The 24293-nt window shown below is 38.4% G+C and overlaps 1 protein-coding gene, 3 non-coding genes and 1 pseudogene across 4 annotated transcripts in view; 1 reads left to right on the top strand and 4 right to left on the bottom strand.

Moving 5' to 3' along the window:
* Nucleotides 1-1516: 1516 nt before the first annotated feature.
* Nucleotides 1517-24293, bottom strand: part of WDR43 (WD repeat domain 43) — a 37855-nt gene continuing 15078 nt past the window's right edge. Inside the window, exons 4-18 of the mRNA XM_005903856.3 lie at nt 21228-21348; nt 20307-20446; nt 18977-19079; nt 18384-18448; nt 15715-15886; nt 14065-14151; nt 13029-13160; nt 11596-11730; nt 9117-9203; nt 8500-8531; nt 6160-6223; nt 3996-4109; nt 3415-3484; nt 2038-2087; nt 1517-1936 (exon numbers count right to left, since the gene is read on the bottom strand). Of these exons, the coding sequence (XP_005903918.2) occupies nt 1745-1936; nt 2038-2087; nt 3415-3484; nt 3996-4109; nt 6160-6223; nt 8500-8531; nt 9117-9203; nt 11596-11730; nt 13029-13160; nt 14065-14151; nt 15715-15886; nt 18384-18448; nt 18977-19079; nt 20307-20446; nt 21228-21348 (1564 nt within the window). The 3' untranslated portion in view covers nt 1517-1744. The remainder of the gene's footprint in view (nt 1937-2037; nt 2088-3414; nt 3485-3995; nt 4110-6159; nt 6224-8499; nt 8532-9116; nt 9204-11595; nt 11731-13028; nt 13161-14064; nt 14152-15714; nt 15887-18383; nt 18449-18976; nt 19080-20306; nt 20447-21227; nt 21349-24293) is intronic.
* LOC138990049 (small nucleolar RNA SNORD53/SNORD92) lies at nt 12757-12832 on the bottom strand. Its single transcript, XR_011466223.1, has one exon. It is a non-coding gene; the product is annotated as a small nucleolar RNA SNORD53/SNORD92 (small nucleolar RNA).
* On the bottom strand, nt 13503-13580 carry LOC138990048 (small nucleolar RNA SNORD53/SNORD92). Its single transcript, XR_011466222.1, has one exon. It is a non-coding gene; the product is annotated as a small nucleolar RNA SNORD53/SNORD92 (small nucleolar RNA).
* LOC138990050 (small nucleolar RNA SNORD53/SNORD92) lies at nt 20731-20815 on the bottom strand. The gene has a single exon (XR_011466224.1). It is a non-coding gene; the product is annotated as a small nucleolar RNA SNORD53/SNORD92 (small nucleolar RNA).
* Nucleotides 22083-23157, top strand: LOC138989879 (large ribosomal subunit protein uL15-like; annotated as a pseudogene).

Raw genomic sequence — 24293 nt, 5'->3', positions numbered from 1 at the left:
ATAGTGAGCATCCACCACAGTTCTCTAGGTAGTCGGGCAGAGAGGAAATCTGACTCAGACCACTGAGCAGGGCCTGACGCATGACCACATGCACCCTTGACCATCACAGCAGCCTCTGTCTGCAGGAGCATGGCCCAGCCAGGTGGGACTGGATCAAGGAACCACCACTGGCTTCTGAAAGTTCTTGGTTTCTTCACTTTGATACAAATTCTAGATTATCCAAAAAGCCTTGAAAGCATGTGCCTATTAATGCTCGTGGAACAAGATCCTTTTTTAAAAAACCTTCACACCACAAGCCCAAACCTGTGGCTGTGTCCCCCTACATACACCACAAGACAAGCACTGGGTAAAGATGAATATTTATTCACTTTACAAAGAGAATGGTATTAAATTGCCATAAACAGCTCCATTTATAGACAAATATAACTATACATTACACCAGTAGCTGACTCTAACTTTCCCAAGATGCTTGTATGGCTCCAACTCTACTAGTTGAGCACGGAAATCTGCCACCGAAGTGAGAAGTCCCTCAGAGATAATGGTTTTATGTTTTACATATTCACAGGTGGGAAAAATAAACCCATCTCCCCAGCCCTTTCTTAAGAGCTGAGCTTCCATCTGCATGTTCCCTACAGAGCACTGAGCAAATACTGGCTCATTCTTTAAAAAAAAAAAATTACTGATAATTTGAAAAGGCTTTTGTAGCACACAAAATACTTCTTTATACATACATAAAAAATCTTGAGTCAGATTTATTTTAAGGTAAACATAGCCTAACACTGCCAAGAGTGGATGATGAAAAGGAACACATTAAATTACGGAATTATAAAAATATTTTCTTTGGAAAAAAATTCCAACAAGGTTATCATTAATATCTAAAACCAAAGAGAAAAAAATAAACAATTGTTCTTTGATCCATTAGTAGTTTAAATAAAAATGAAAACCTCTTCAAAAGCAGCTGTAACTGAATCTTTTAAAAAGTTGCGGGTAATGAGCACTTCTAAATCCATACACTGATGATTCTTTACAGGCAACCTGCAGTCAAGAAAAATCCTTAATATGGCTAATTCTTTACTTTTTAATCATCATGATTTCTGTGTATTTTAAAAAAATATTTCACATGACAGCTTGAAAAATAAGTGGTTGTTTTGGGGAAGCACTCCAAATATTCAATCTGATTCAAATCAGATTACCACAGTTGAGAAGCCAGGAAAACTGGTGATTTTATTTATTTATTTTTAATCACAATCATTTTTACTCGTTTTTAGTTTATCCCTTCATGTTTTATGAAAATGTACCAAACTGTTTCACTAGTGCTGCTTCGTATCAGGACGTGATGAAAGATACCAACCTGAGACAGGAGCTGACTCCTTCATTAAAGTCCAGTTCTTGAACCCTTACATGGGAAATGTCTTTTCATTTATGTCAATCCTTGGCATAACCAATCATACGAAGATATTATATTATAAAAATATACCATATATTGGACACTCATGTCAGTACATTGCAGAAAATGTGTCTATTTACTGTGTAAAGTTTATTAACATTTGAATGAAACTCTCTTATTTACACAGTTAGGTCTGGGGTGTTCAGGACAGCAAAGTGGCATAGGAACCACCATTAGGAATTTGGAAATGTGCAGCGGTCCTTGGCATCTGTCAGAGACAACCCTCCCCAGGAGAACTCGGCAGCAGTGGGTAAGGTGAGCCAGTTTACACAGTTCATTTGGCCTGTTCTTTTCTGTTCATTCTTCTTCACTTTCATTCTCAGGATCTAAATCAGAATCTCCATTTAATTCCTTTTCACTTGCCACATCTCTGTCCTCACCATTTTCTTCATCTTTGTCTTCATCATCCCCTTCTTCCTCTTCATTCTCTTCATCAACATCCTCATCTTTTTCACTTGCTTTCTCATCCTCATCTTCATCCCAATTATCCTGGTGGAAATAGTAAGCAAAGAAAGCATGATTGAAGGCCTCAGTCTTACAGAGTACAAGGATATAAGGCATGTTTATGTACCAGGAAACAAATTACTCACATCAGAATCCTTATCTGCTATTTCATCATCAGATTCCTCTTCAGAAGATTCTGTAAGAAGAGGGAAACCTAGTTTTAATTTTGTGATCAAAGCAAAGAGCATAGCACTGAAAGCTAATAAATGGAATCAGACTCCTGAATTTACTTTTAGAAATGTATTTAGCTGTCCTCCATCTAAGAAGGATTATGTTCTACTTCTAAAAGAAGCACAATGTTATGCCAATTATATCTCAACAAAAGGGGGGAGGAAAGGTGGGATCACAAGAAGTGTAATTAATTCAGGTACATTTTTATGTTCTTCAGTTATGTTTTATAGCTTTCTCTATAAAGGTTTTGCTTCATTTTTTAGAGGTATTTCTAGATAGTTTTGGATGCTGCTGTGAAAGGGATCTTTTTTCCTAATACATTTTCTGAATGGGACATTATGGACATACAATTACTGGGACATAATAATGCTACCAATTCCTTTTTTGCTAGATCTTGGTATCCAGTAAGCTTGCCTATTTGCGTATCTTAATAACAATGCAACTGCAGATTCTGCTGTATTTTCTATGTGGAGAAGAAAAACAACTGCAAGGTCCAATGTTCTAGAATTCATTTCTTTCATAAAGTATAAGGCAGGATATCCAGAAGTAATAAAAGGTACACTATTGTCTTGTTAATGACTTTATGGGAATGCTTCTAAACCTTATGTCTGATGTAGATTTATTAAGGAAACTCCCTTACTTAAAATCCTAGGCTGCTTAATATATAGTGCTCATGGTAATCTGTTAATGTGGTAATAACTACAGTGATAAGGTTTCTTGACGCTAAATCATGTTATAATCTTTAAATACATTCTACTTGACAATGAAACATGATTTTACTTCTATAATTAATCTGCTACTTAGGATATTTGAGGATGGCCTAAAATGCTATTTTGACTACATTTTTCTGGTTCTGATTCATAAAATGCCTGAACTGTTCATATATGACAAAAATGACTTGTTCCTTAAAAGACTAATAAAAGTCATTTATAAAACCTGTGTCTGGTACCTTGTGAGGAAAGATTTTGATTAAGTAAATTCAAAACTATTACTTCAAGGTTTCTCTAAGTCAATTTGGTCACTGAAGCTTCCCAAGAAATTACCTATACCATCCAGGTTTTCTGTATGTGCATGGCTGTTCATGGTGTTCTATTTAAATCTCTTCCATACCTGATGCTCTTTTTTGTTACTCTATTTGTGCCCTCTCTTTCATTTGATCACATTTCTGCCGGTTTCGCCAAGGGCTTGTCCGTTTTATCAGGGAAGGTGTGCCAAAGCACGATCTTACTCACAAGTCGCAGAGTTGAGCCAATGTGAAAATGAATTGTTAAGCATATACCCTAAGTCCTTACCTTCTTCATACACCAACTTTGCCTTCTGAGCAGGACAAGTCGTTTCCTTTGTTTTCTCTGACGCTGTAACCTGAAAGACAATCAAGTGCTATTGTGAAGTGGAATGTAAATTTATCTCAAGTATCACACAACCTCCCCAACAGTAAACTCACCCTCACCCTCATCCATGAAATGGATGACCTTAACATGATGCAGTTCAAATATCAGGCAAAAGGCAAGTGCATCAAATCCAAGAAAGAATTACTCTGTGTAATTACTCTGAAAATGCTTCTCAGGTTAAGATTTCCTTCTGTGACCAAAAGCTGCAGCAATACCCTGCAACTCTTGCTCACAGCACCACAACCACTCTAACTATATTAAGTTCAAACATTGATGGTGACGAGCTAAAGTTGACTCAAGTACAACAAAGCTTACTTACTATCAAATACATAGCACTGCCTAGTTAAAAATTAGGTCTTCATCTACCAGTCTTTGTTTTAACTGAAATGGGGCACTTTCAACAGCCAGGCAAACAATCCTTATTCCTCTCTCCATTACTCTCACATTCAAATGTTTGGCACAAAACAATCTGATCTACTCACTTGTGTGATTAGAAGGATAAGCTTTCCGTGAAGGTGGGAGAGCTTCTGAAAAGTTTTTACTCTGCTTTCCATTAACTGGTACAGGGTCCCCAGCTGGGGTACCAAGTCAGGCAACTACAGAAAGACGACAATAAAAAAGATACTTTGACACTATCATAACAAAACATAGATAACAAATATATAAATCATGCTCACATATGCCTGCAGATTCAGCCCCAAGCAAATGCTTGCACTTCTAGCGGCAGTGGCAGCCTGTCACATAGCCTAGCAAAATCTCAAACTTTCAGATGCCTTTACTGTACTAACGGCAAAAACAAATAATACATTTTTAAAAAAGAATGATACAAGGTCAGGAGAAACTGCAAGGCAAGACAAACTGCAGGCTGGGGCCTCTTTGTGCTGATCATATTATTTTTGAGAACATCAATATAAAGGAGACACTAAATAAAAAGTACCCTCAACCACATTTTTCTTAAAAAGGACTTCACTCTGAAACTTCCTCTCTGATGATATCACAGGATCAACCTCTACCATTAGGTCCCAGTAGCTAGAGGAAGCTTTTCAGAGCTTCCAGAGACCCACTGGACAGAGTGACAGACTACAAAGCTGACCTTAGAGTATTTCAAACATACTTCCTGTTAAACATACTTCCTCTGACTTATGCTTCAGAAATTAAAGCAGGAAATTATTTTATTCGTCCCTCCAGAGCTGTAGAAATAGGGACCCTACTCTTTGCCCTTTAACTAGCCTTTACTTGCCCTCCTATCTGACACTAAAGTAAATAAGAGTATTTCATTCAAATGTTAAATTTTTAAACAGTGAAAATGAGTGTGTGTACATTACTAAAGCCCCCATGCCTAGCAATCTTTGACTTAAGAGAAAGTGCTTAAAGATACCTGATAAGGAAGAAATTAAGGCAAGGTGGAAGAAAAGCACTGTTCTCTGAGGAAAAAGGACTGTTTTGGGCTGCAGAGCCTACCCCATACTGTACTTCCACAGTCTATTCTGCCCTGACCTACGTTACACAACTACCATTCCGTAGTTATAACTGAAGGGTTGAATCCAGAAGGGATTCACTTCAAGTCCTCCTAAGGCTCTTTTCACCTCTAAGCAATTCAACAAGGTCACAAAGTAAATGCTGTACTATGCTTGTGGTGATCTCTCCATTCCCATCACCATGCCACTCAACCACCACCCCCCAATCTCCCAAGGCTTCTGTAAGCTAGGAAAACCAATATGCATTCTGTTTCCTGTCTCTTCCCCCATTTTTACTCACTGACAGAGATAACCACAGACATACAGAGAATGAACTGCCAAACTCAAAACAGGTTATCCAGTAGCCTTTCCTATCTCAAACTCCTGAAGGAAAAGGAGCCTGAGAACAAGGGACAGTGATCAGGCAAGAATTGAGTGAAACTGTGTTAAGAAAGGAAGAGCTATAGTTTAAACAGCAATTAAGAATTTTCAACTCTCCATTAAAATCTTTCAAGAAAACCTACTGAAAGATGCTAGATAATCAAATAAAAGGAGGAAAATGCCAACTGCATGATTTTATTTCTAGTTTATTCATTTCTGAATTAATGATGTGGTAATAACACAACTTCTATTATGAGATATAGAACTATTTTTTTTTTCTGGTGCTGCTTTAAGATTTTACACTCCCTCCCTTACATCTGTACAGGTAATAAGGAGCTGACAGTAGCCCCAGCGAAACGTCAGGTATTAAATATTTATATAATTTTTATCACAAACTACCCATTTAGCCTCCTGAGGCAATGTACAACAGAAATGTTAACACGGGGGATATGAACTTTTAAAAGTTACTAAGCTTTTTAGCAGGAGGTGGAGAGATACATACAATGTAAAGATAATTTTGCTAAACAGGTTGTGTATATAAAAAAACATCTGAAGGCTCCTATGTAACTTTTCTCCTTTCTGCATTTTTCAAGCTTCTCTACAGAATATATACTACTTCTAAAACCTGGGTCAACAAAAGACCGGTTTACAAAAGTTAACAACAATGACAGTATGATACTGCACCTGGGAAAAAACAAAACCTTTAAAAGAAGCGGCTGACAGTCAAAGGGCAGATGGTTTTTGTTAAGCCATCACTTTATAATCCTTAGCAAATCCAAACTATTCAACTCCAAACGAACAGACTTACTGTGGATAAGTAGGATGCATGGACCGTTAACACACATTTTAGCCACTGAACCATTAAAATAGCACTGAAAAACAACAAACAAACAACAAATCAACTAACATTCACAAATCCAAAAGTAAATACAACAGAGTTATAAAGATCTAGAAAATGACTCTGCTAAGTCGCTTCAGTCATGTCCGACTCTGTGCGACCCCAGAGATGACAGCCCACCAGGCTCCCCCGTCCCTGGGATTCTCCAGGCAAGAACACTGGAGTGGGTTGCCATTTCCTTCTCCAATGCATGAAAGTGAAGTCGCTCAGTCGTGTCCGTTTCTTAGCGACCCCATGGACTGCAGCCTACTAGGCTCCTCCGTCCATGGGATTTTCCAGGCAAGAGTACTGGAGTGGGGTGCCATTGTCAACCACTATTGAATATGACAGTCCTTTCATCCTTTCACTGGGTCTATTTGAGGTCTGTGTAATATAGGAATCTCTTGGGGAAGGGAGAGGGGAGTAAGATGGACTAGGTAACAGGACAAAAACCCCTTCCTCTAAAAATAATTCAATTCCAGATATAAAACTAATGTTTTACTTCATAATTAGCTGATACCAAGGCACTAAACTGGGCTCAGTTGACACTGCATTTTATGCTCATGTATCTGAGCCCATCTATTCATCATAAGGTACAAACAGCAAAAGATTTCCAAACCAGCATGAAGACAAACATGGGCCACAAATGTAAGTCAGGCCCTAATTAATGAACTCTTCAACTATCCTCTGTGAGCTCCAAAGTCTAATGGAGTCTATCAGGAAAAACAACTTAGAAAAGAAAAAATATATTATAGACACTGATGATGCCATCAGATCAGATCAGTCGCTCAGTTGTGTCCGACTCTTTGCGACCCCATGAATCGCAGCACGCCAGGCCTCCCTGTCCATCACCACCTTCCGGAGTTCACGCAGACTCACGTCCATCGAGTCAGTGATGCCATCCAGCCATCTCATCCTCTGTCGTCCCCTTCTCCTCCTGCCCCCAATCCCTCCCAGCATCAGAGTCTTTTCCAATGAGTCAACTCTTCGCATGAGCTGGCCAAAGTACTGGAGTTTCAGCTTTAGCATCATTCCTTCCAAAGAAATCCCAGGGCTGATCTCCTTCAGAATGGACTGGTTGGATCTCCTTGCAGTCCAAGGGACTCTCAAGAGTCTTCTCCAACACCGCAGTTCAAAAGCATCAATTCTTCAGTGCTCAGCCTTCTTGACAGTCCAAGTCTCACATCCATACATGAGCACAGGAAAAACCATAGCCTTGACTAGACGGACCTTTGTTGGCAAAGTAATGTCTCTGTTTTTGAATATGCTATCTAGGTTGGTCATAACTTTCCTTCCAAGGAGTAAGCATCTTTTAATTTCATGGCTGCACTCACCATCTGTAGTGATTTTGGAGCCCAGAAAAATAAAGTCTGACACTGTTTCCACTGTTTCCCCACCTATTTCCCATGAAGTGGTGGGACCAGATGCCATGATCTTCGTTTTCTGAATGTTGAGCTTTAAGCCAACTTTTTCACTCTTCACTTTCACTTATCATCAAGAGGCTTTTTAGTTCCTCTTCACTTTCTGCCATAAGGATGGTGTCATCTGCATATCTGAGGTTATTGATATTTCTCCCGGCAATCTTGATTCCATAGTACAAGCTTAATATATTTGAGAAATCAACATCCCCTGCGTGTGTGCTAAGCTGTTTCAGTCGTGTCTGACTCTTTGCGACCCTATGGACTGTAGCCCGCCATGCTCCTCTGTCCATGAGATTCTCCAGGCAAGAATACTGGAGTGGGTTGCCATGCCCTCCTCCAGGGGATCTTCCTGACCCAGGGATTGAACCTGTATCTCCTACATCTACCTGCACTGGCAGGCGGGTTCTTTACCACTGGCACCACCTGAGGAAGCCCATCAACATCCTATCTAAATGTTTAATCATCAAATTAACAAAAGATGACTCGTAAGATTTAGTTATATAAAATTGTTTCCTTATAGTGTCTTTTAGCAACTACCAGAGACTGAACAAGTTCTACAAATGGCCAGTTTTACACATCATGATTAGGCCTAAATCATTAAAAATTAATCCACTAAATGGCCTGCGTTGTTTTCTAAAAGAAAGGAAAAAAACTCTAATACAATCTTGGAAATAAGAATCATTCAATTTAAAGTAAGTGCAGAGATCAATATTTCACACTTAAAAGAGTTTTATTAAAATTTCGGGCTACCTACTATGTAGTAACATGCTGTAAGACATTGCTGTTATTAAACAATCACATTTAAAATATTTATAATATCAAAGCAATTTAGGTTGCCCAAACGTCTTACCTATTAGGATGTCCTTGTAATCTCTTTGTAAGCTGAGGAAAAGAAAAACAGTATTAGTCACAGTACTTCAGAGCCAGCCAATCTCCCATCAATTCACACGAAAACACATCCAGAGAACCAAAGGAAAAGAACAGCCATATTAGGAAATCATTATTCTTGTTTCCTAACTCCTAAATGTTTTGACCAATTTAACATCATCTAGGAATACACTCCTAAAATAACAGTAATTATCTGATAAAAATCTAGGCTAGGATTTATGAATGAAATGTCCAAAACAGACACAAAGACAGAAAATAGATTAGCGGTTGCCAGACACTGGGGAGTAAGGACAAATGGGACGTGACTAATGGGTACAGGCTTTCTTTTGGTGCGGCAGTTGTACAGTCTATAATATACTATACAACACTGTACACTTTAAAGGTATGTAAATTATATCTCAATTTTTAAAATATATAGAAAAAAATCTAGGTTAGGAAACTTTTGGCTGAGGAGATCTAGTGGTCATCTATCACCCACTCTTAAGCACCCTGCTCGCTTACATACTGCAAATCCATGTCTGGATTTTCATCTTCGAGTCACAGCATTAGGACCTTAGAATGAAAAGTGTACTCAGTTACCTCTTGCAACAACGGAATAACAGCATGCAGGGGCATCCTTAATACAGTTCTCTTTATTAAGTTTAAATTCCTAGTTTGAAGTACTTTCTGTGAGGGGGGAAAAAAAATATAAATAAGCATACTCAGAAACTAAGGACACTACAGGAAATACTGTCAGTAAAAATGATCTTAAAAACCACACAATGAAGAACCAACTGAATTTTAGCAAATAAAGGTTGGGATTAAATGAAGAATGCACTATTTCTTATGGCTATCAGACAAGTATAGTCGGCAAGTTATCAGGACATTTACTCCTTGGACTCTTTACCTTCTAGCTTTCCCTTCAACCCACCTCCCTCAGGCAACTACTGAAGTATATATTTGGTTTGCATTTTCTAGAATTTTTATATAACTGAGAGCAAGCTATATGTACTTTTTTGCCTGGCTTCTTTCTCATAGCGTAAGTTTGAGATTCATCCATGTTGTTGATGAAGCAATACCCATTCCTTACACTGCTAGATAATAGTTTGTTTATCCCTTCACATGTGGAGAGTTCTTTCCAGCTTGGGGCAGGTATTCCTGTACAAGTCTTTGTATGACACTGGTTCTTGTGGTAAATACCTAAGGACAGAATGGCACATTCTTGTGGTAGATGTGTCCTTAAGAAACTGCCAAACTGTTTTCCAAAGCAGGTGTACTATTTTACCTCCCACCAGCAAGACATGAGAGTTTCAGTTACTCTGCATACTCCCCAACGGACAGTACTGCTGTTTAACTTTTAATAAATCGTAACGGACAGGTAGCTGTCATCTCATTGTGGCTTTAATTTGCATTTATGATGATTAATGATGTTTAATACCTTTATATGCACTCACTGGCCATTGGAGTATCTGTGAAATATCTGTTCACACCTTTACCAATTGGTTTTTATTTGAGTCTCACAAATAAGTTAAAAGAGTTCTATAAATTCTGGATGTAAGTTTTTTGTCTGATACATAAGTCGCTTTTTTTTGCCAACCTATGGCTTGCCTTTTCATTATCTTAACAGTGCCATTTCAAGAAAGCAGCTTTAATTTTTTATTAAATCCAAGGGACCAATATTTCCCTAAGTGTGGATTTTGTTGGAATATAGTTTTAAAGAAAGAGAAAAAATAAAAGTTTACAAGATAATCAGCCAGAGGTAAATATTAACTGGATATTTGATAATTTTAAGGAATCATCATTTCCTTTTTTTAGGTGATAACAGATTGTGGTTATGTTTTTAAAAGGAATTGCTATTGTCAGAGTTGAACAGGGGTATATTTGTGGTTGAAATAAATAATAGGTCTGAAATTTGATTCACTATAATCTGGGGAGGGGCATGGCAAACAGATAAAACAAGAACAGGTTGGTTAGTGTTGATAATTTTTGAAACTGAGTGATGGGTTCACTGTGGCCCATTGTACTATTACGAGATGTTTCTTTAAAAAAAAAAAAATGATAACTGATTCACTTGTACTACTAAGGAATTTTTCAAAGCACAATTAAGTAAGCTATGATGGCAAATAAGTTATATTTTTTTAAAACACTGTTTTCTGTAGCTTATTTTTCACCAAATCCTCACCGAGGTTTCTTCACCATGTTAGACTAAAATCGATCTCCCAAGATACATACGCTCACAAACTGTTTTGAAAGTGATTTCAGGTTTTCACATATGTCTGGTTTCCCCCCTCATTTTACAAAATCACCTTAAACATAGGACATTCCCATTTAGATCAAAATATAAAGCAGAGAAACACTATTCATGGGTTGCCTATTCAAGTCACATCTATACTAAGTGGCACCAAGAGTCACTAATAACAAATGCGCTGAGCAAATGGAAACCTGCTTTAATCTAATCAGGTAGTGCTTAAGTCCATTTTTTTTTTACACTTAAATTTTCTCTACAGACCACTTTCAAATTCTGGAATTTAAGAGGACCGAATTAAGCAACATACAAGCAGTCACCAACTTACAAACACAAAAATAGCAAATGCCTCCCTTTTATATACCCCCAACCCTCTTGAATTTTTCCCTCAAACCTCCTATCCATTGCCAAGGTTCCACCTCACCGCCCCCTCTCACGGCCAGGGGGAAATAAGTTTCTGGAATCCAGAGTAAAAACTCAGGAACGCATTTTCCTACAGAAAAAAATATAAATTGTGATCTAGAATGCTGAGTATTATAATTCAGCTACACAACGTTTATAAAGGCTTTTGTGAACTAAAGCCTAAGAACCCAGTAACAAGTCACAACAATATTTCTATGAGAAAATGCATTCCAGGTTCAAAATAACTCAATTCAATCCCTTTGTAGGTTGGTGACTGTCTGTATAGTGCCACCAAGAGACAGACATTTGACTAAACTCACAAAACAGTAAATTCAAGACAGTACATGACTATTCACTCTGTAAATGTGCTGTCAATTGCCTTCTAAGAAAAATTAACCATCTTATTCCTTTAAAAACTGCTATAATACTTACATTTAGAATTTCAAAATCATTACTTTCTAAGCCCTGTGTGAGGAGAACTGGAAAACTATTTGTCTGTGGAAGGTTGTCCTTTTCTTTTTTTTTTGAAGCTATATCCAGGGCTCCCAGGCGTTCTTCAATGCTAACCTACAGAATATAAATGACCAGTTAATGTTGCACCAGACAAGACCTAAACCAGTTTGGTCAAATTACTGTGTTTATGTCTCAGGAGACAAAAAGCTCTAACTGATTTACACCTCAACACTGAAAAACACAAACATGCTCTTTCTCATTCCAATAGAATCTCATCACCATAAAGCCAATGCGGCACACGAGTGTAACATCTACAGTCCACGTTCACAGATTTTAGGGGGGGGAGAAAAAACCTGAAAAATCACAATTTGAGAATTTAATTCATAAAAATCCCTCTGTAAGATTCAAAAAAGAGAAGGGTCTGACATCTGATTACTAGAGCCTAAGAAAAAACCTATAATTTCCCCCTTCTATAGTTTTCTATAAAAGCTTCCCCGTAGTATAACCTTCTCTTGCCATCAACCTCAAATCTCTTGCTAACAAATATTATCGAAAGAGCACAGATTCTCCCCCAAATTTATAAGATGTCTTCCTATTTTCCTTTTTATTTGCTACAGAAACTGACTTGTACTTAACCAATCCCTCTGAAAGCAAATCTAACAACTATGTTCTGCCAGCCCCTTGGTAAATGAATCAAAATACAAATGATCTATTATTACCAAAACAAACAAATATGCTTTGGTAAAGCCTCCTGTCTGGGATATGTTTTACGAAAAACAATTTTTAAAAGGTAGGATGAAATTAAAGGGTTGTATCCAGGCCAAGCTAGAGAGAGTTGGCCATTATTTTTACATACAGATACCACGTTATTGAGTAATAATTTTTATGAATAAAGCTAGACATTTAAAATCAGGTAAAGAAACATAACATTCTTTCTCTAACGATAAAACAGTTAAAATTTTAGATTATTTAGATAAGAGTGACAAGTGAATGGAAGACAAAAAAGAGGACTTTTCATTGACAAGAAGAGTAAACCATAAGAGGGTTTTAAAAGTTGCAAAAGAATGAAACTTATAAGTGCTTTAAAAGATTATAACGATGATCACTTTTAAAGACTAACTGGCCCTAAACCAGCCAGGAATGCTCAGACAGCCAAGAGAAAAGGCATCATTGGAACTCAGCAACATGCGAAACCCAATGAAAATCATCACAGCAAGTCCTGGTTTAAACCACAATTACCTTATACAGCTAAAAATTAACACATGGCCAGAAGAGCACCCTCTTTAGTTAACAGAGTTTTGTCCTCTCCATTTTCTGAAGTCTTCAGCTTTGGCTCCTTCCAATACATTCATTAGATTCTCCCAAGTCATCTTAAATTTCAAACTAAAACATGGTCAGAAGGATTGTATTACCTCCTTTTCCCCCAATTTCCTCTTGCTCTCTACTTCCTTGGTCTGTGGAGGAGGAGGCTTGACAGCTGCATGATGACCAGGTATCCCGGGCACCAGAACTTTTGCTTCAGAATTCATCACTGGTGTCCTCACCTGTTACACAGGAATAGGAAGCATGTGACAAAGGAAATTATGTCTTTAGTCCTTGTAACATTTATCCCCAGTGAGAAAACTAACAGATTTTAAAAGGTTTTTCTACTGAAAAGTTTAATACAACTAACTCAATAGGATATGAATTAAAGGTACATTTTAACTGAATATGGGCATTTAAGTACAATCTGAACATTCATGGTTTTAAAGCTTTCAACACCAGGTAAGAGAAAGAATCAAGAAAAACAAAAATCTACCTATTACCTAATGACACATTGACTTAAAAATGTTAATAGTGAAGCTGTCCCTTTTACTACTACCTTCAATAATTGATCTTTGCCAGAAATGCTCAGACAGCCAAGAGAAAGGTGTCATCTCTGAAACTCAGCCAGAAGCGAAACCGTATGGATGTCATCATAGCATATCTTGGTCATTAGACTGCCAAACACAAGTCTACATGTAGATGCCACATTATATTCAAAATAGAGCATCACAATAACGCTCTTATATATGGTATTTAATTCCAGCCCCATCACGGATTCAAGTTTTATTTCACCCTGAAATACAACAATCCTCTCAACAAAGTTATGGTGCTTTTTAAGTACAGAAACTGATAAAAATAATTTATCAACAAATCTGATATTTATTCAGTGATACTGCATGGGGGGATAGAGGAGGAAGAATTAAATCCAAGGTTTTCAACTTCTAGTCACCTATCCACTGATTCATTCAACAAATTAAGAACACAGAAATGAATAAAGTTTTACAATATTGATATCTAACACCTAATCCCACAAAGTTAAGACAAGATCACAAATAAAGATAATATTTAAAGTCTAAAATAGTATTACATAATGATTCAATTCAAATATCTTTTTTCTTAACTTCTAATATACAATGCACTCACCTTTGTTATAGCTGTTTCTACTTTTGGGGCCCAGCAGTTTGAAATATCTCTTATTAAACACATATGAGGTTCTTTGGGATTCAAAGCCTGGGGACGGGATTTTCAAGGGGGACAGAAGGTGGAAGAGGGGGGAAAAAAACTGTTAAACAGAGTAATTGGGAGTAAGAATAAAGTGAAAAAGAAATGCCTACTTGTGCATATTTATAAAAATACAAAAAGGTATAGAAGGTTTCCAGAAAAAACTCCTGGTCACTCAGACTGATCATCATTCAGACTGGGGGCATTTGAGGAAAACGGATAAACTCTGAAGATAGCAAACATAATGTCTACTTTCCTTAGTTATGAACTGCTCTAAGTTTTCATATGTGCACCTTCAAAAGATTGAGATTTTAAATCTAACAAGTTTTAAAGAAAATATTATCAGCTCATTGCCCTTGTAAAGAGTAATCTGCTAAAAAAGACTTGTCCTACTCTAAAATTTCCTACTGCTATCCTTCCACAGGCTAGTCAAAGACAAGCAGTGGCTCAAAGGTGAATTTCTATGTCCTGATACAGTAATAAACAGTTAAGTTTATGCAGCAAAACCCCTATGTATCTACAAGGCTTTAAAGTTATAGGTAATTTCCTATATCCACATTATCAATCAATATCTGAAAGACATAAAGCAAACAGGTAACAGGCTGCATCTGGAGAGTGGGATTATTAAAGGAGTCACATATGGTGAGAGACTTATGTTCACAGCTTAACACTTCTCTCCCCTTTTTTATATCATATCCATGTATTATGTTTTTTAAAAGTAAGTAAATAGTTTTAAATCGAATCAACAACAGATTGCCTGAGCAAGAAATATTCTCTCACCCATGTTGCCCACGCTCTGCAACAAGAGAAGCCACCGCCTTCTCACAGCCTCATCTACTGGATATGCTCATAATTACATACCAGAAGTCCTCAAGAAACTTTTGTAATCAAAAATTTTAAATCATTGCCCCACCAACACATTTCTACTTGGAATATTCAATGTGTGGTATTACCATGAAATCTTATTTATCTTTTGGGTAACTGGGCAACATTCACCCATACCTGTGGCTACTGAGCACTTGAAATGTGACTAGCCCAAAGTGGTATGTGCTTACAAGTGAATAATACATGCCAGACTTCAAAGACATAATACCAAGTAAAGGAAGGAGAGTAAAACATCTCAAATAATGTTTTATATTAACTCGGGATTAAAATATTATTTTGGATATACTGAGTTAAGTAAAATTACATCGGTGACCCTTGAACAATGCAGAGCCTAGGTGCGCCAACCTTCCATGCAATCGAAAATTCATCACTTATAACTTATAATGTATCCATAGTTCTGGCAACTGTGGATTCAACCACCTTGGATGGTGTAGTAGTACAGTACTTACTATTGAAAAAAGCCATGTAAAAGTGGACCCACACAGTTCAAATCTGTGTTGTTTAAGGATCAACTGTAGAACCAAAGCTCTCACAAGTTAAAATAAACCACCCACTGAAAGGTCCCTCAGTTAAAGGGAAATATATGACATCTTAAGTATTCCAATAAGCACAGTGTACCCTTTCACAATCATCATCTACAGAGATGTACTGATGTTACACTACTTTACTTCAGGAGCATGTACGTACCACTCGCTCAATGGTGGGCTGAAACCAATTGCCATATACGAGCAACAATGACATTTTGTCTGAGCAGAAACCAGCTGCTAAAATAGGGATAGGTTTTGGTGTTGATTTCTTGCCTTTCCCAGGTGTTGCTATCTGAATTGTACAGTTCGAAGTCAAAGGCTTTTTGCAGTACCTAGAAATGGAAAAACAAATAGATAAGAAAATGTGAAAAGAGGACTTCCCTGGTGACGCAGTGGGTGAGAACCTGCCTGCCAATACAGGGGACATGGATCCAATCCCTGATCTGGGAAGATCCCACATGCCAAGGAGCAACTAAGCCCATGAACCACAACTACTGAGCCTGTGCTCTAGAGCCTGGGAGCCAAAACTATTGAAGCCGGGACGCTACAGAGCCCATGCTCTGCAACGAGCAGCCACCACAATGAGAAGCCCACACACCACCACAAGACTAGCCCCCACGATGAGAAGCCCACACACCACGAGAAGAGTAGCCCCCATTTACCACAACTAGAGAAAGCCCGCACAAAGCCATGAGGACCCAGTGCAGCCCAAAAATAAATTAATTAAATATAAAAAAAGAAAATGTGAGATAGCATTTCACACTAATTCTTTGAAGCTGGTGTCAAGTAAAGAAATGGGATCCTCCACTGGCCTCCATGTCAGCACCAGGAGTGAGAGGGTCCCCAGAGCGCCACTGTTTCTGTCATCTGTCCCCACCCTGCCAACATTCAAGACCTCACCACCAAAATCTGCCATGAGGTACACCTGCTCTATCCCCACAAAAGGCCCCAAGCTTCCAAGTGCTCTCTCACCACCATGAGCTTTCAGACCCAAATGGCTCTGTCCACACCCCTACTCCCCTCAGGCCCATCTCTAAACGCTTCCAATCTCCGAACACTCATCATGACCTCTGCAACACACTTCCAGGGCAAAACAGTCAGTAAAATATAAATGAAATTAAATCCTCAACTTCAGAGCTCCCCTCACCTTGTGCCAGGACCCTTCGCCATGACTTAAGTGTGCACCTTGTTCTTCACTAACGTTCACTACAAGCAGTCTCTTCTTCCACCATCTCTAAAACCACTGAAATTGTCGTCACCAGCTAATGCTAATCCTGTGGCCTCTGGATCACTCAGCCCTTCTTTAAGATGTGAGTGGCTCACTGTCATTCTGTCCAACAATTCTGCTGAAGAATTCCCTTCCTGGTGACTTCCACCGGTGACTTCCACACATGGCGTGCAGACGGATGATCCTTCTGACACCGCCCCCCCGCCTCAGTCCTAAGCCTTTTGCCTCCAACAACCTTATCCATCCCTGTATCTCAGCCACACACACTCACACCACAGACATCTTATCACCGGTAAGTACACATCCTCCATAAATAATTCCAAGTCTAAGCATCCCACTAGCTTTCCAACTCTCTCTTCCTAGTTTCCCAACTCCACAACCATCTCCAGCCAGGATTTTTGGCCTCTGCTTTGGCCATTACCCTTCTATGGCCTATTCTCTTTGCAATGTCTTAAAATTTAGGTCAAACCCCATCAATTATCAGTTTAAAACCCTTTAATGGTAGGCTACTGCCCAAGAAGAAATGCCCAGTCCTTACTGTGGCCCTCTTCTGGGCCCTCAGTTATACGTTCCACGTACACATATGACTATGGGAACAAAGGCCTCGAGGGCTACACACCAAAAGGTTAACAGCTGCCTCTAAGGAGTGGAACTCAATGGAGCTCCAGAGACTTGGGTTTTATAACCATCCATGTGTCCTGAATGTTTTAAAATAAATGTATACTGCTCTCATACTTCCTATTGTAAAAGGAAGGGCAGTGGTGGTGGTGGTGTAGTCACTAAGCCGTGTCTGACTTGCAACACCGTGGAGTGTAGCCTGCCAGACTTCTCTGTCCATGGGACTCTCTAGGCACGAGTACTAGAGTAGGCTGCCATTTCCTTCGCCAGGGGATCTTCCTGACCCAGGAATTGAACCCGGGTCTCCTGCATTGCAGGCAGATTCCTTACTGACTGAGCTACAAGGGAAGCTGCCAACTGACAATAAAAAGTTGAAACCATTTTAAAGTTTCACATCATTATGCACACTGACTGAGTCTCAGACCATGTTCACAGCGTATGGTAAGAGCTGGCAAACTTTCTATAAAGAGCCCGATAGTAAATGTTTTTGCTTTGGTGGGGGCCACATATGGTCTCTACTGGATGCAGCCTGCAGGCCATAATTTACTGATTCCTGTTCTACGACTACTATACACAACATCAGCAACATTCCTCTCTGTCCACCAGAACACAAGCATTCACTGACCCACCACTGTGTGACAAGGGCAACACTATCAAAGTTAGAAATTAAAGCTTCACCAAAGCTCACAACAAAGTTTTCCTACTAAGCCAATTTCTTTTAAAATTTATGTTAGAACAAAATTTACTAAATACACAGCATAAAAAGCCACCCTCTTTAACCAGAAATATGAAGAAACAGGCCACAACTCCAAAACTCAAGTTTTCATGGGAATGTATGTATTCATACAGACAAAGAATTAAAGCTTTCAGAATGACATTACTGAAAAGTAACAAAGCAAAGAAGGCTGAGGTGGGAGTATAAACAAACAGTAGCAAGTCACAGAAAGAAAATAAATTTCTGACTTGAGAAATTTCTTACTTACCCATTTAGTATGTGTTCAAAAAGATGAACTTGACCATCTCTGCAAACAACAGCTAACTTGACAGGCTAAAACAAAAATGTAACATTACTCTAATAGAAAATATACTTCAGTCTACTCTAATAACTACTTATGAAAATCCAACTACCCTCTCCACCCTTCAAATAGTAACCAGAGATAAATCACAACAGTAAGGATGGACAACTTTTGAATTTAAAAATTATCACTGCCATCAAAAGAACAATTCAAATACAAGTTGTCAAGCTTATAAACAGAAGTTTAGACTATGAAGACCGTAGTCAATGACCATGCAGCCTGGAGGTTCAGAGGCACTAAGTTCCTGCCAAGTGCATTGGCTGACAACAGGGAACCGGCAGCATGCGTGTCTGGATCACTGAAAGCACCACCACGCCCTGGCCTTTCCCTTCATGAGCACTTAACACAGAACCCAATGTTCACTTCCAGCAGTCTAAGACTTTTGTTTTACTTCATTCTCTCTCTTTCCTGAACCATCACATTGTCAAAATCCCGATTTAAAAAGAGTATTTGTGAAGTCCAAAAACAAATTCACAAAAAAAAAAAAATAAGCCGCTTACCTCCTCTTTGTTTTCTGACAAAGTCAAGTCAATATAGACAGGCTCATCTGTAACTGTAAAAGACATCACTGCATTCTTCTCTTTGTTTTCTGACCGGACCTGCCTAGATAATAAAACCAAGGTTTAGACAGCAAGACACTGGGAGGGGGGAAAAAGGGGGCCAAAGAGCAGTTCATCTTTTGAAAGCTAAATAAGGTAATTAAAGGCAAAAATAAGCAAAATATTTGTGTCACTACCATGTACCATGGTTGCATGGGAAAAGAGAAAGCACTAACGTGTTTGTGGCAGACTTAAACAACGAACAACCTTCTTTTCCACAGACCATTTGTCTATCTTGATGGCAATGCCACTTTCTTGATCACTACAGCTTTGCAAGTCTTGAAGTGAGTCCTCCAACTTCTCTTTCAAAGTCATTTTGGCCACTCTAAGTGCTCTGCAGTTCCACTTGAATTTTAAAATCACATAGCTGGTATTTTGACTGGGTTCACTCAGAATTTATAGATTAATGCAAGGAGAATTAACATCATAGTAGTATTGAGAAAACAGAGTCCAGAAATAAACAGATAAATGACCTCATTGTTTGTTGATTCCTTATTTGAGAATATGCCTACTTGTTAAAATTTATTTGCAGACCCCAAAATCAGTATTTGCGGTGATTTCATGGTCTTTAACAGGTATACACAGAGCAGTGAAGACTATGAGCAGCCCAACACCCATGAGGTTAAACAAGGCGATGCTCTGCCTTTGTACTGCAGCTTTCACACTAAGGATTCTTTTCACAGCCTGCTTAGTGCCACACTTTTTGCTCCTGTGCTTTTGGTTGGTGACTTCTGTTTAAAATGGCCCCCAAGAATAATGCTGAAGTGAAGCCTAGTATCCCTAAGAGTAAAAGGGCTAAGATATTCTTATGGAGAAAGTGTCTGAGTTCGATAAACTGTTATTTAACATAAGTTCATCACCTATGTATGTGTGTATTAAACCGTCAGCAAACAGACATTACTGAACTAATCCAGTAGTCATTTCTTTCAACAAAATCAGAGATTTTCCTAAAAAAAAAAAATTTTCAAGGTTTTTAAACTGCCCAGTCACAAAAATATTCAGCCTAGTGTACCTTTAAACAAGCACAGAGGAAGTTCTATAATGCAACAGTCTTAAATTTTTCTCATAAAGATCTGATTTTTAGGCAGGCTTAACTTCTCATTGTAAGTCAATGTAAATCTAACATTAGATACAATAAAGCCAATCTCATATTCATCACTTATATTAACCATGTAAATGTGACCAATCCTTTCAAGGTAATGTTACCTCCCAAATCCAAAAGATTACATACCAGACATTAAGTAACCGGTCATGGACTGCTCCAGATAAGAAATAAAGACCTGTAATTCCATCAAAGGGTTGGCTCTCATTAGGAGGTCTGATAGTAGTGAACGTTAGTGATGAAACTGGTGTCGCATGTCCTGTGAAGTGCTAGAGAAAGTTAAATCTCATTTAGGAGAAGATGGATATAAAGCAGTAACAAAAATTAAGAGTTCACATGTACCAAACACAATATAGATAATACATATATGAAATCAGAGCTCCAGACTAATTATTTGTGCTATATTCGTCTCACTTTAAAAAATTCCATCTGAAAATATCTGAACATTAAAGATGTCCCTTCCAACTCCCATGACCCTATCCCATAATCTTTTTTCCCTCCATCTTTACCCTAAAGACTCACTTCATTCTACCCATTTTAAAGGGGTGCTTGGGTGCTCAGACACAGCCAAGGAATTGTAGGTCTTCATGTTACTCTCAGTGAGTCGAAACCACAATTTTAAGGCATCATCACAGCACCAAAAGTTCAGTAACCCAAGTACACTGAATCGTAAGTCTGTATCTCCACAGTTAAGTATTGTGTTAATTCTAAGCTTCCTTAGTTAAATACTAAAAGTGTACCAAATACTGGATGCAAGCTAGAAATTAAAAATTACTATCATTATTACACACTTATAATTATCAACAGAGATTTAATTCAAATTCTACTCATTTCTTCCATTTATATTTATTTTTGCAATGCATGTGAAACAGACGTATCTAATTTATTTTAACAGATTTGGAGGCTAAATTTTGTCTATTAAAAATCTACTATTTCATATGTTTCAAAGTAACAAATCTTATAAAACAATATTCTCTTGTTCAGATTTCTGCCTTTCTCCATACTTGCTCCAGTCCACTGTTATGCTTATGACTAATTTGATCCACTCACTCTGTAGACTTCTTTGGTCTCCAAAACCCATAGTTTGATTGTTCGACCAGCTGAAAGCAACATCTTTCCATCTGGGCTGATACACAGGGAACTGACACTGCTATTATCACCTTTCCATTTGCTGTATTGAAGAGAAATAAAAACATCTCAGTAAATGGGGAGGAAACTTTACTCAGAGCAAAAACAAAAAACAAATCAGGCCTTAAAAATGCCACTTAAGATTCTAGGCCAAATGACAATCCTCCGAATCTTGAGTCAAGTAACCAACCCTGGACAGATCTCCAAGGTCCTGCCTCCCCAACAGGACAGAGAATCTGGAGAGGTACCAGGAAATGGGTAAGAGCTATGAGAGTGTACAATGGGTAGCTGTGTATCCTGTGATCCATGAGGTGGATTTTATTAATACCCAGGAAACTGGGCATGCTGGCTGGACCCCTGCAAAGCCACTGTCCCCTCCAAAGTTCCTGCATTCTCTGAAAGGTTGAGAATGTACTTGGTAGCACAAATGATCTCTCAACCTATGGTACAAAAAGGCTATTTCTATTCCAAATGCACACAGATATGCCCCCATCTGATAGAGTAAACTAAATTAGGTATAGATGATCCCTTTCTAATATCACAAATACGATTAGCAGCAAGAGTGTCTGCAGACTGTCACACACGTTAACAAACTTTTATAAGCAACAAGGAGCTTAGCCTGGCTATTCACTTATATAATAAGAAATAACAGCAGCAATTTTCCTACCAAAAAAGGTTAATTCTAAAGTGGAAAACATATTGCTCTGCTAGTCATATTGGAACTGTCAAATAACTCATTTAGAAAAACAAAACTACTCTTTTGTCTAGGCTGCCAACATGCCATCCGAACTAAGGGAGACCCGAAACTTAGGAGCACGTGAGCCACGGCCACAGTCGCCTCCGGAAACACCAGAAGGCCAAGGCAATGCAAGTACCACCACAGAATCAACTTCAAAAACATCACCCAGGGTACTCTGGGAAAGCTGGTATGAGGCAGTACCACTTAAAGAGGAACCAGGGTTTCTGCCCAACTATCAGCCATGATAAATTATGGACCCTGGTTAGTACACAGACATGGGTACATGCTGCCAAGACCAAGACTGGAGCTGCTCCTATCACTGATGTGGTGTGACTGGGTTACTACAGAGTTCTGGGGAAGGGAAAGCTCCCAAGGCAGCCTGTCTTTGTGAAGGCCAAACTCTTCAGCAGAAGAGCTAAGGCGAAGATTAAGGCTATAGGTGCAGCTTGTGTACTGGTAGCTTGAACTGACATGCTGGGAAATTCATTGAACGATAAGTGGTTTTCAAAAAACAAGAAAACCAAAATTAGATTCTTAAAATACACATACAATGAACTTTAGAAATTAAATCGAAACTGATGAAAAATAAAAAAATGTTTATGAGAATGTTTTTATAATTCTGGGGTTAGAAAAGGCCTTCCAAAGCAATTACAAATAAGGAATCACAAAGAAAAAACAAACAAATTTAATTAAATAAAACTTCTTACCACAAAATAAGTCATAAAAATTAAAAGCAAAAGCCTGGGGGGAAAAGATACAAAAAATAAATAGGCAACCAGGGCTCTGTAACAACCTAGAGGGGTGGGACTGGGATGGAGGTTCAAGAGGGAAGGGACATATGTATACCTAGAGCTGATTCATGTTGATACTTGGCAGAAACCAACACAATTCTATAAAGCAATTATCCTTCAATTAAAAAATAAATTTAAAATTTAAAAAAAGAATTAATACTCAGAATACATAAATATCTCTTTATACTCAAGAAAGAACTCCTAGGGACTTCCCTGGTAGTCCAGTAGCTAAGATTTCATGCTCCCAATGTGGGGGGCCTGGGTTCAATCCCTGACCAGGGAACTAGATCCCACATACTGCAAATAAGACCAGGGTAGCCAAATAAACATTTTTAGAAAGACAAATAAAGAAAAAACTCCTTGATTAAAAAAAAACTCAAAATAAAAACAGACAAACAAGGGCTTCCTTGGTGGTCCAGTGGTTAAGAACACACCTCCCAATGCAGGGACATGGGTTCAATCTCTGGTCTGGGAAGATACAGGCCTTGAAGCAATAAGTCCAACAGCCCTAGAACCCGTGCTCCTCAACAAGAGAAGCCACCACAATGAGAAGTCTGTGCAAGGCAACTTGTCAGTAAAAGTGAAAAACTCAACCTCACCAATAATCAAGGAAATGCTGCAATAATGAGCAAGAACTTTTCCTTTACTCTCGTTGGTACCAAACATTCTTGACAATTTTTCACCAAATCCCACAGCTTTAGCACTCACCTATATTCCTTATTTACTATCTGGTCATTGAATTGAGAGACTTTAAAGAAAAAAAGAACATGATCACCATCCTGACAAGCTTTCTGAATCTACTTCACCACTGAGCACTGAAAACGCCAGCATAGAGCTACCACCACCAAAGCCCACCCCCCTCCCCATTAAGAGCTTTGCAACCTAACGTGTTAACCTCCCTCCATCAGCAGTACCTGGGAACTTGTGTGAATTCTGAAGCTCCAACCTAGATCCACTAAATCAGACCTGTAGACACAAGTAGCATAATGTGCACTTTAAAGATGGAAAAGCAATAGGAAATATGACTGGTTCCAGAGGAGTGACCTACAATATTAACTCTGAAGGCCTCCCAACCACTTTACAAATGAGCCCAGCAACTGAGCCACACACCCACACAGGCTTTCCAATCAGCTTTTTAATGTTTCATTTTCAAAAAACAACAGGCAGTCAAGGATCTCCAGTCACTTGAAGAATGTCTTTAACATGAAAGAAACCAAAATCAAACAAAAATCAAAACACATCCTCAAGAGGGAGATGATAAGTAAAAAAAACTTAAATCCTGCACTACTTTAGAGAATTAGAAAATATTATAGGCATGAAAGAAACATGACAGAACGAAAAAGAAATATTCAAAGAACATAAAATAGCTCCCAGAAGTTAATAATTTAGTTTGAGGAACTTAAAAATTCAATACAAGACTTAGAAGGTGAAATTGAAGCAATTTCCCAGGTAACTGAA

This window comes from Bos mutus, chromosome 11 (assembly GCF_027580195.1).
Source record: "Bos mutus isolate GX-2022 chromosome 11, NWIPB_WYAK_1.1, whole genome shotgun sequence".
NCBI classification, from domain to species: Eukaryota; Metazoa; Chordata; class Mammalia; order Artiodactyla; family Bovidae; genus Bos; species Bos mutus.
Note: the sequence above shows the minus strand (reverse complement) of the source record. Positions and strands in the feature narration are given on the sequence as shown.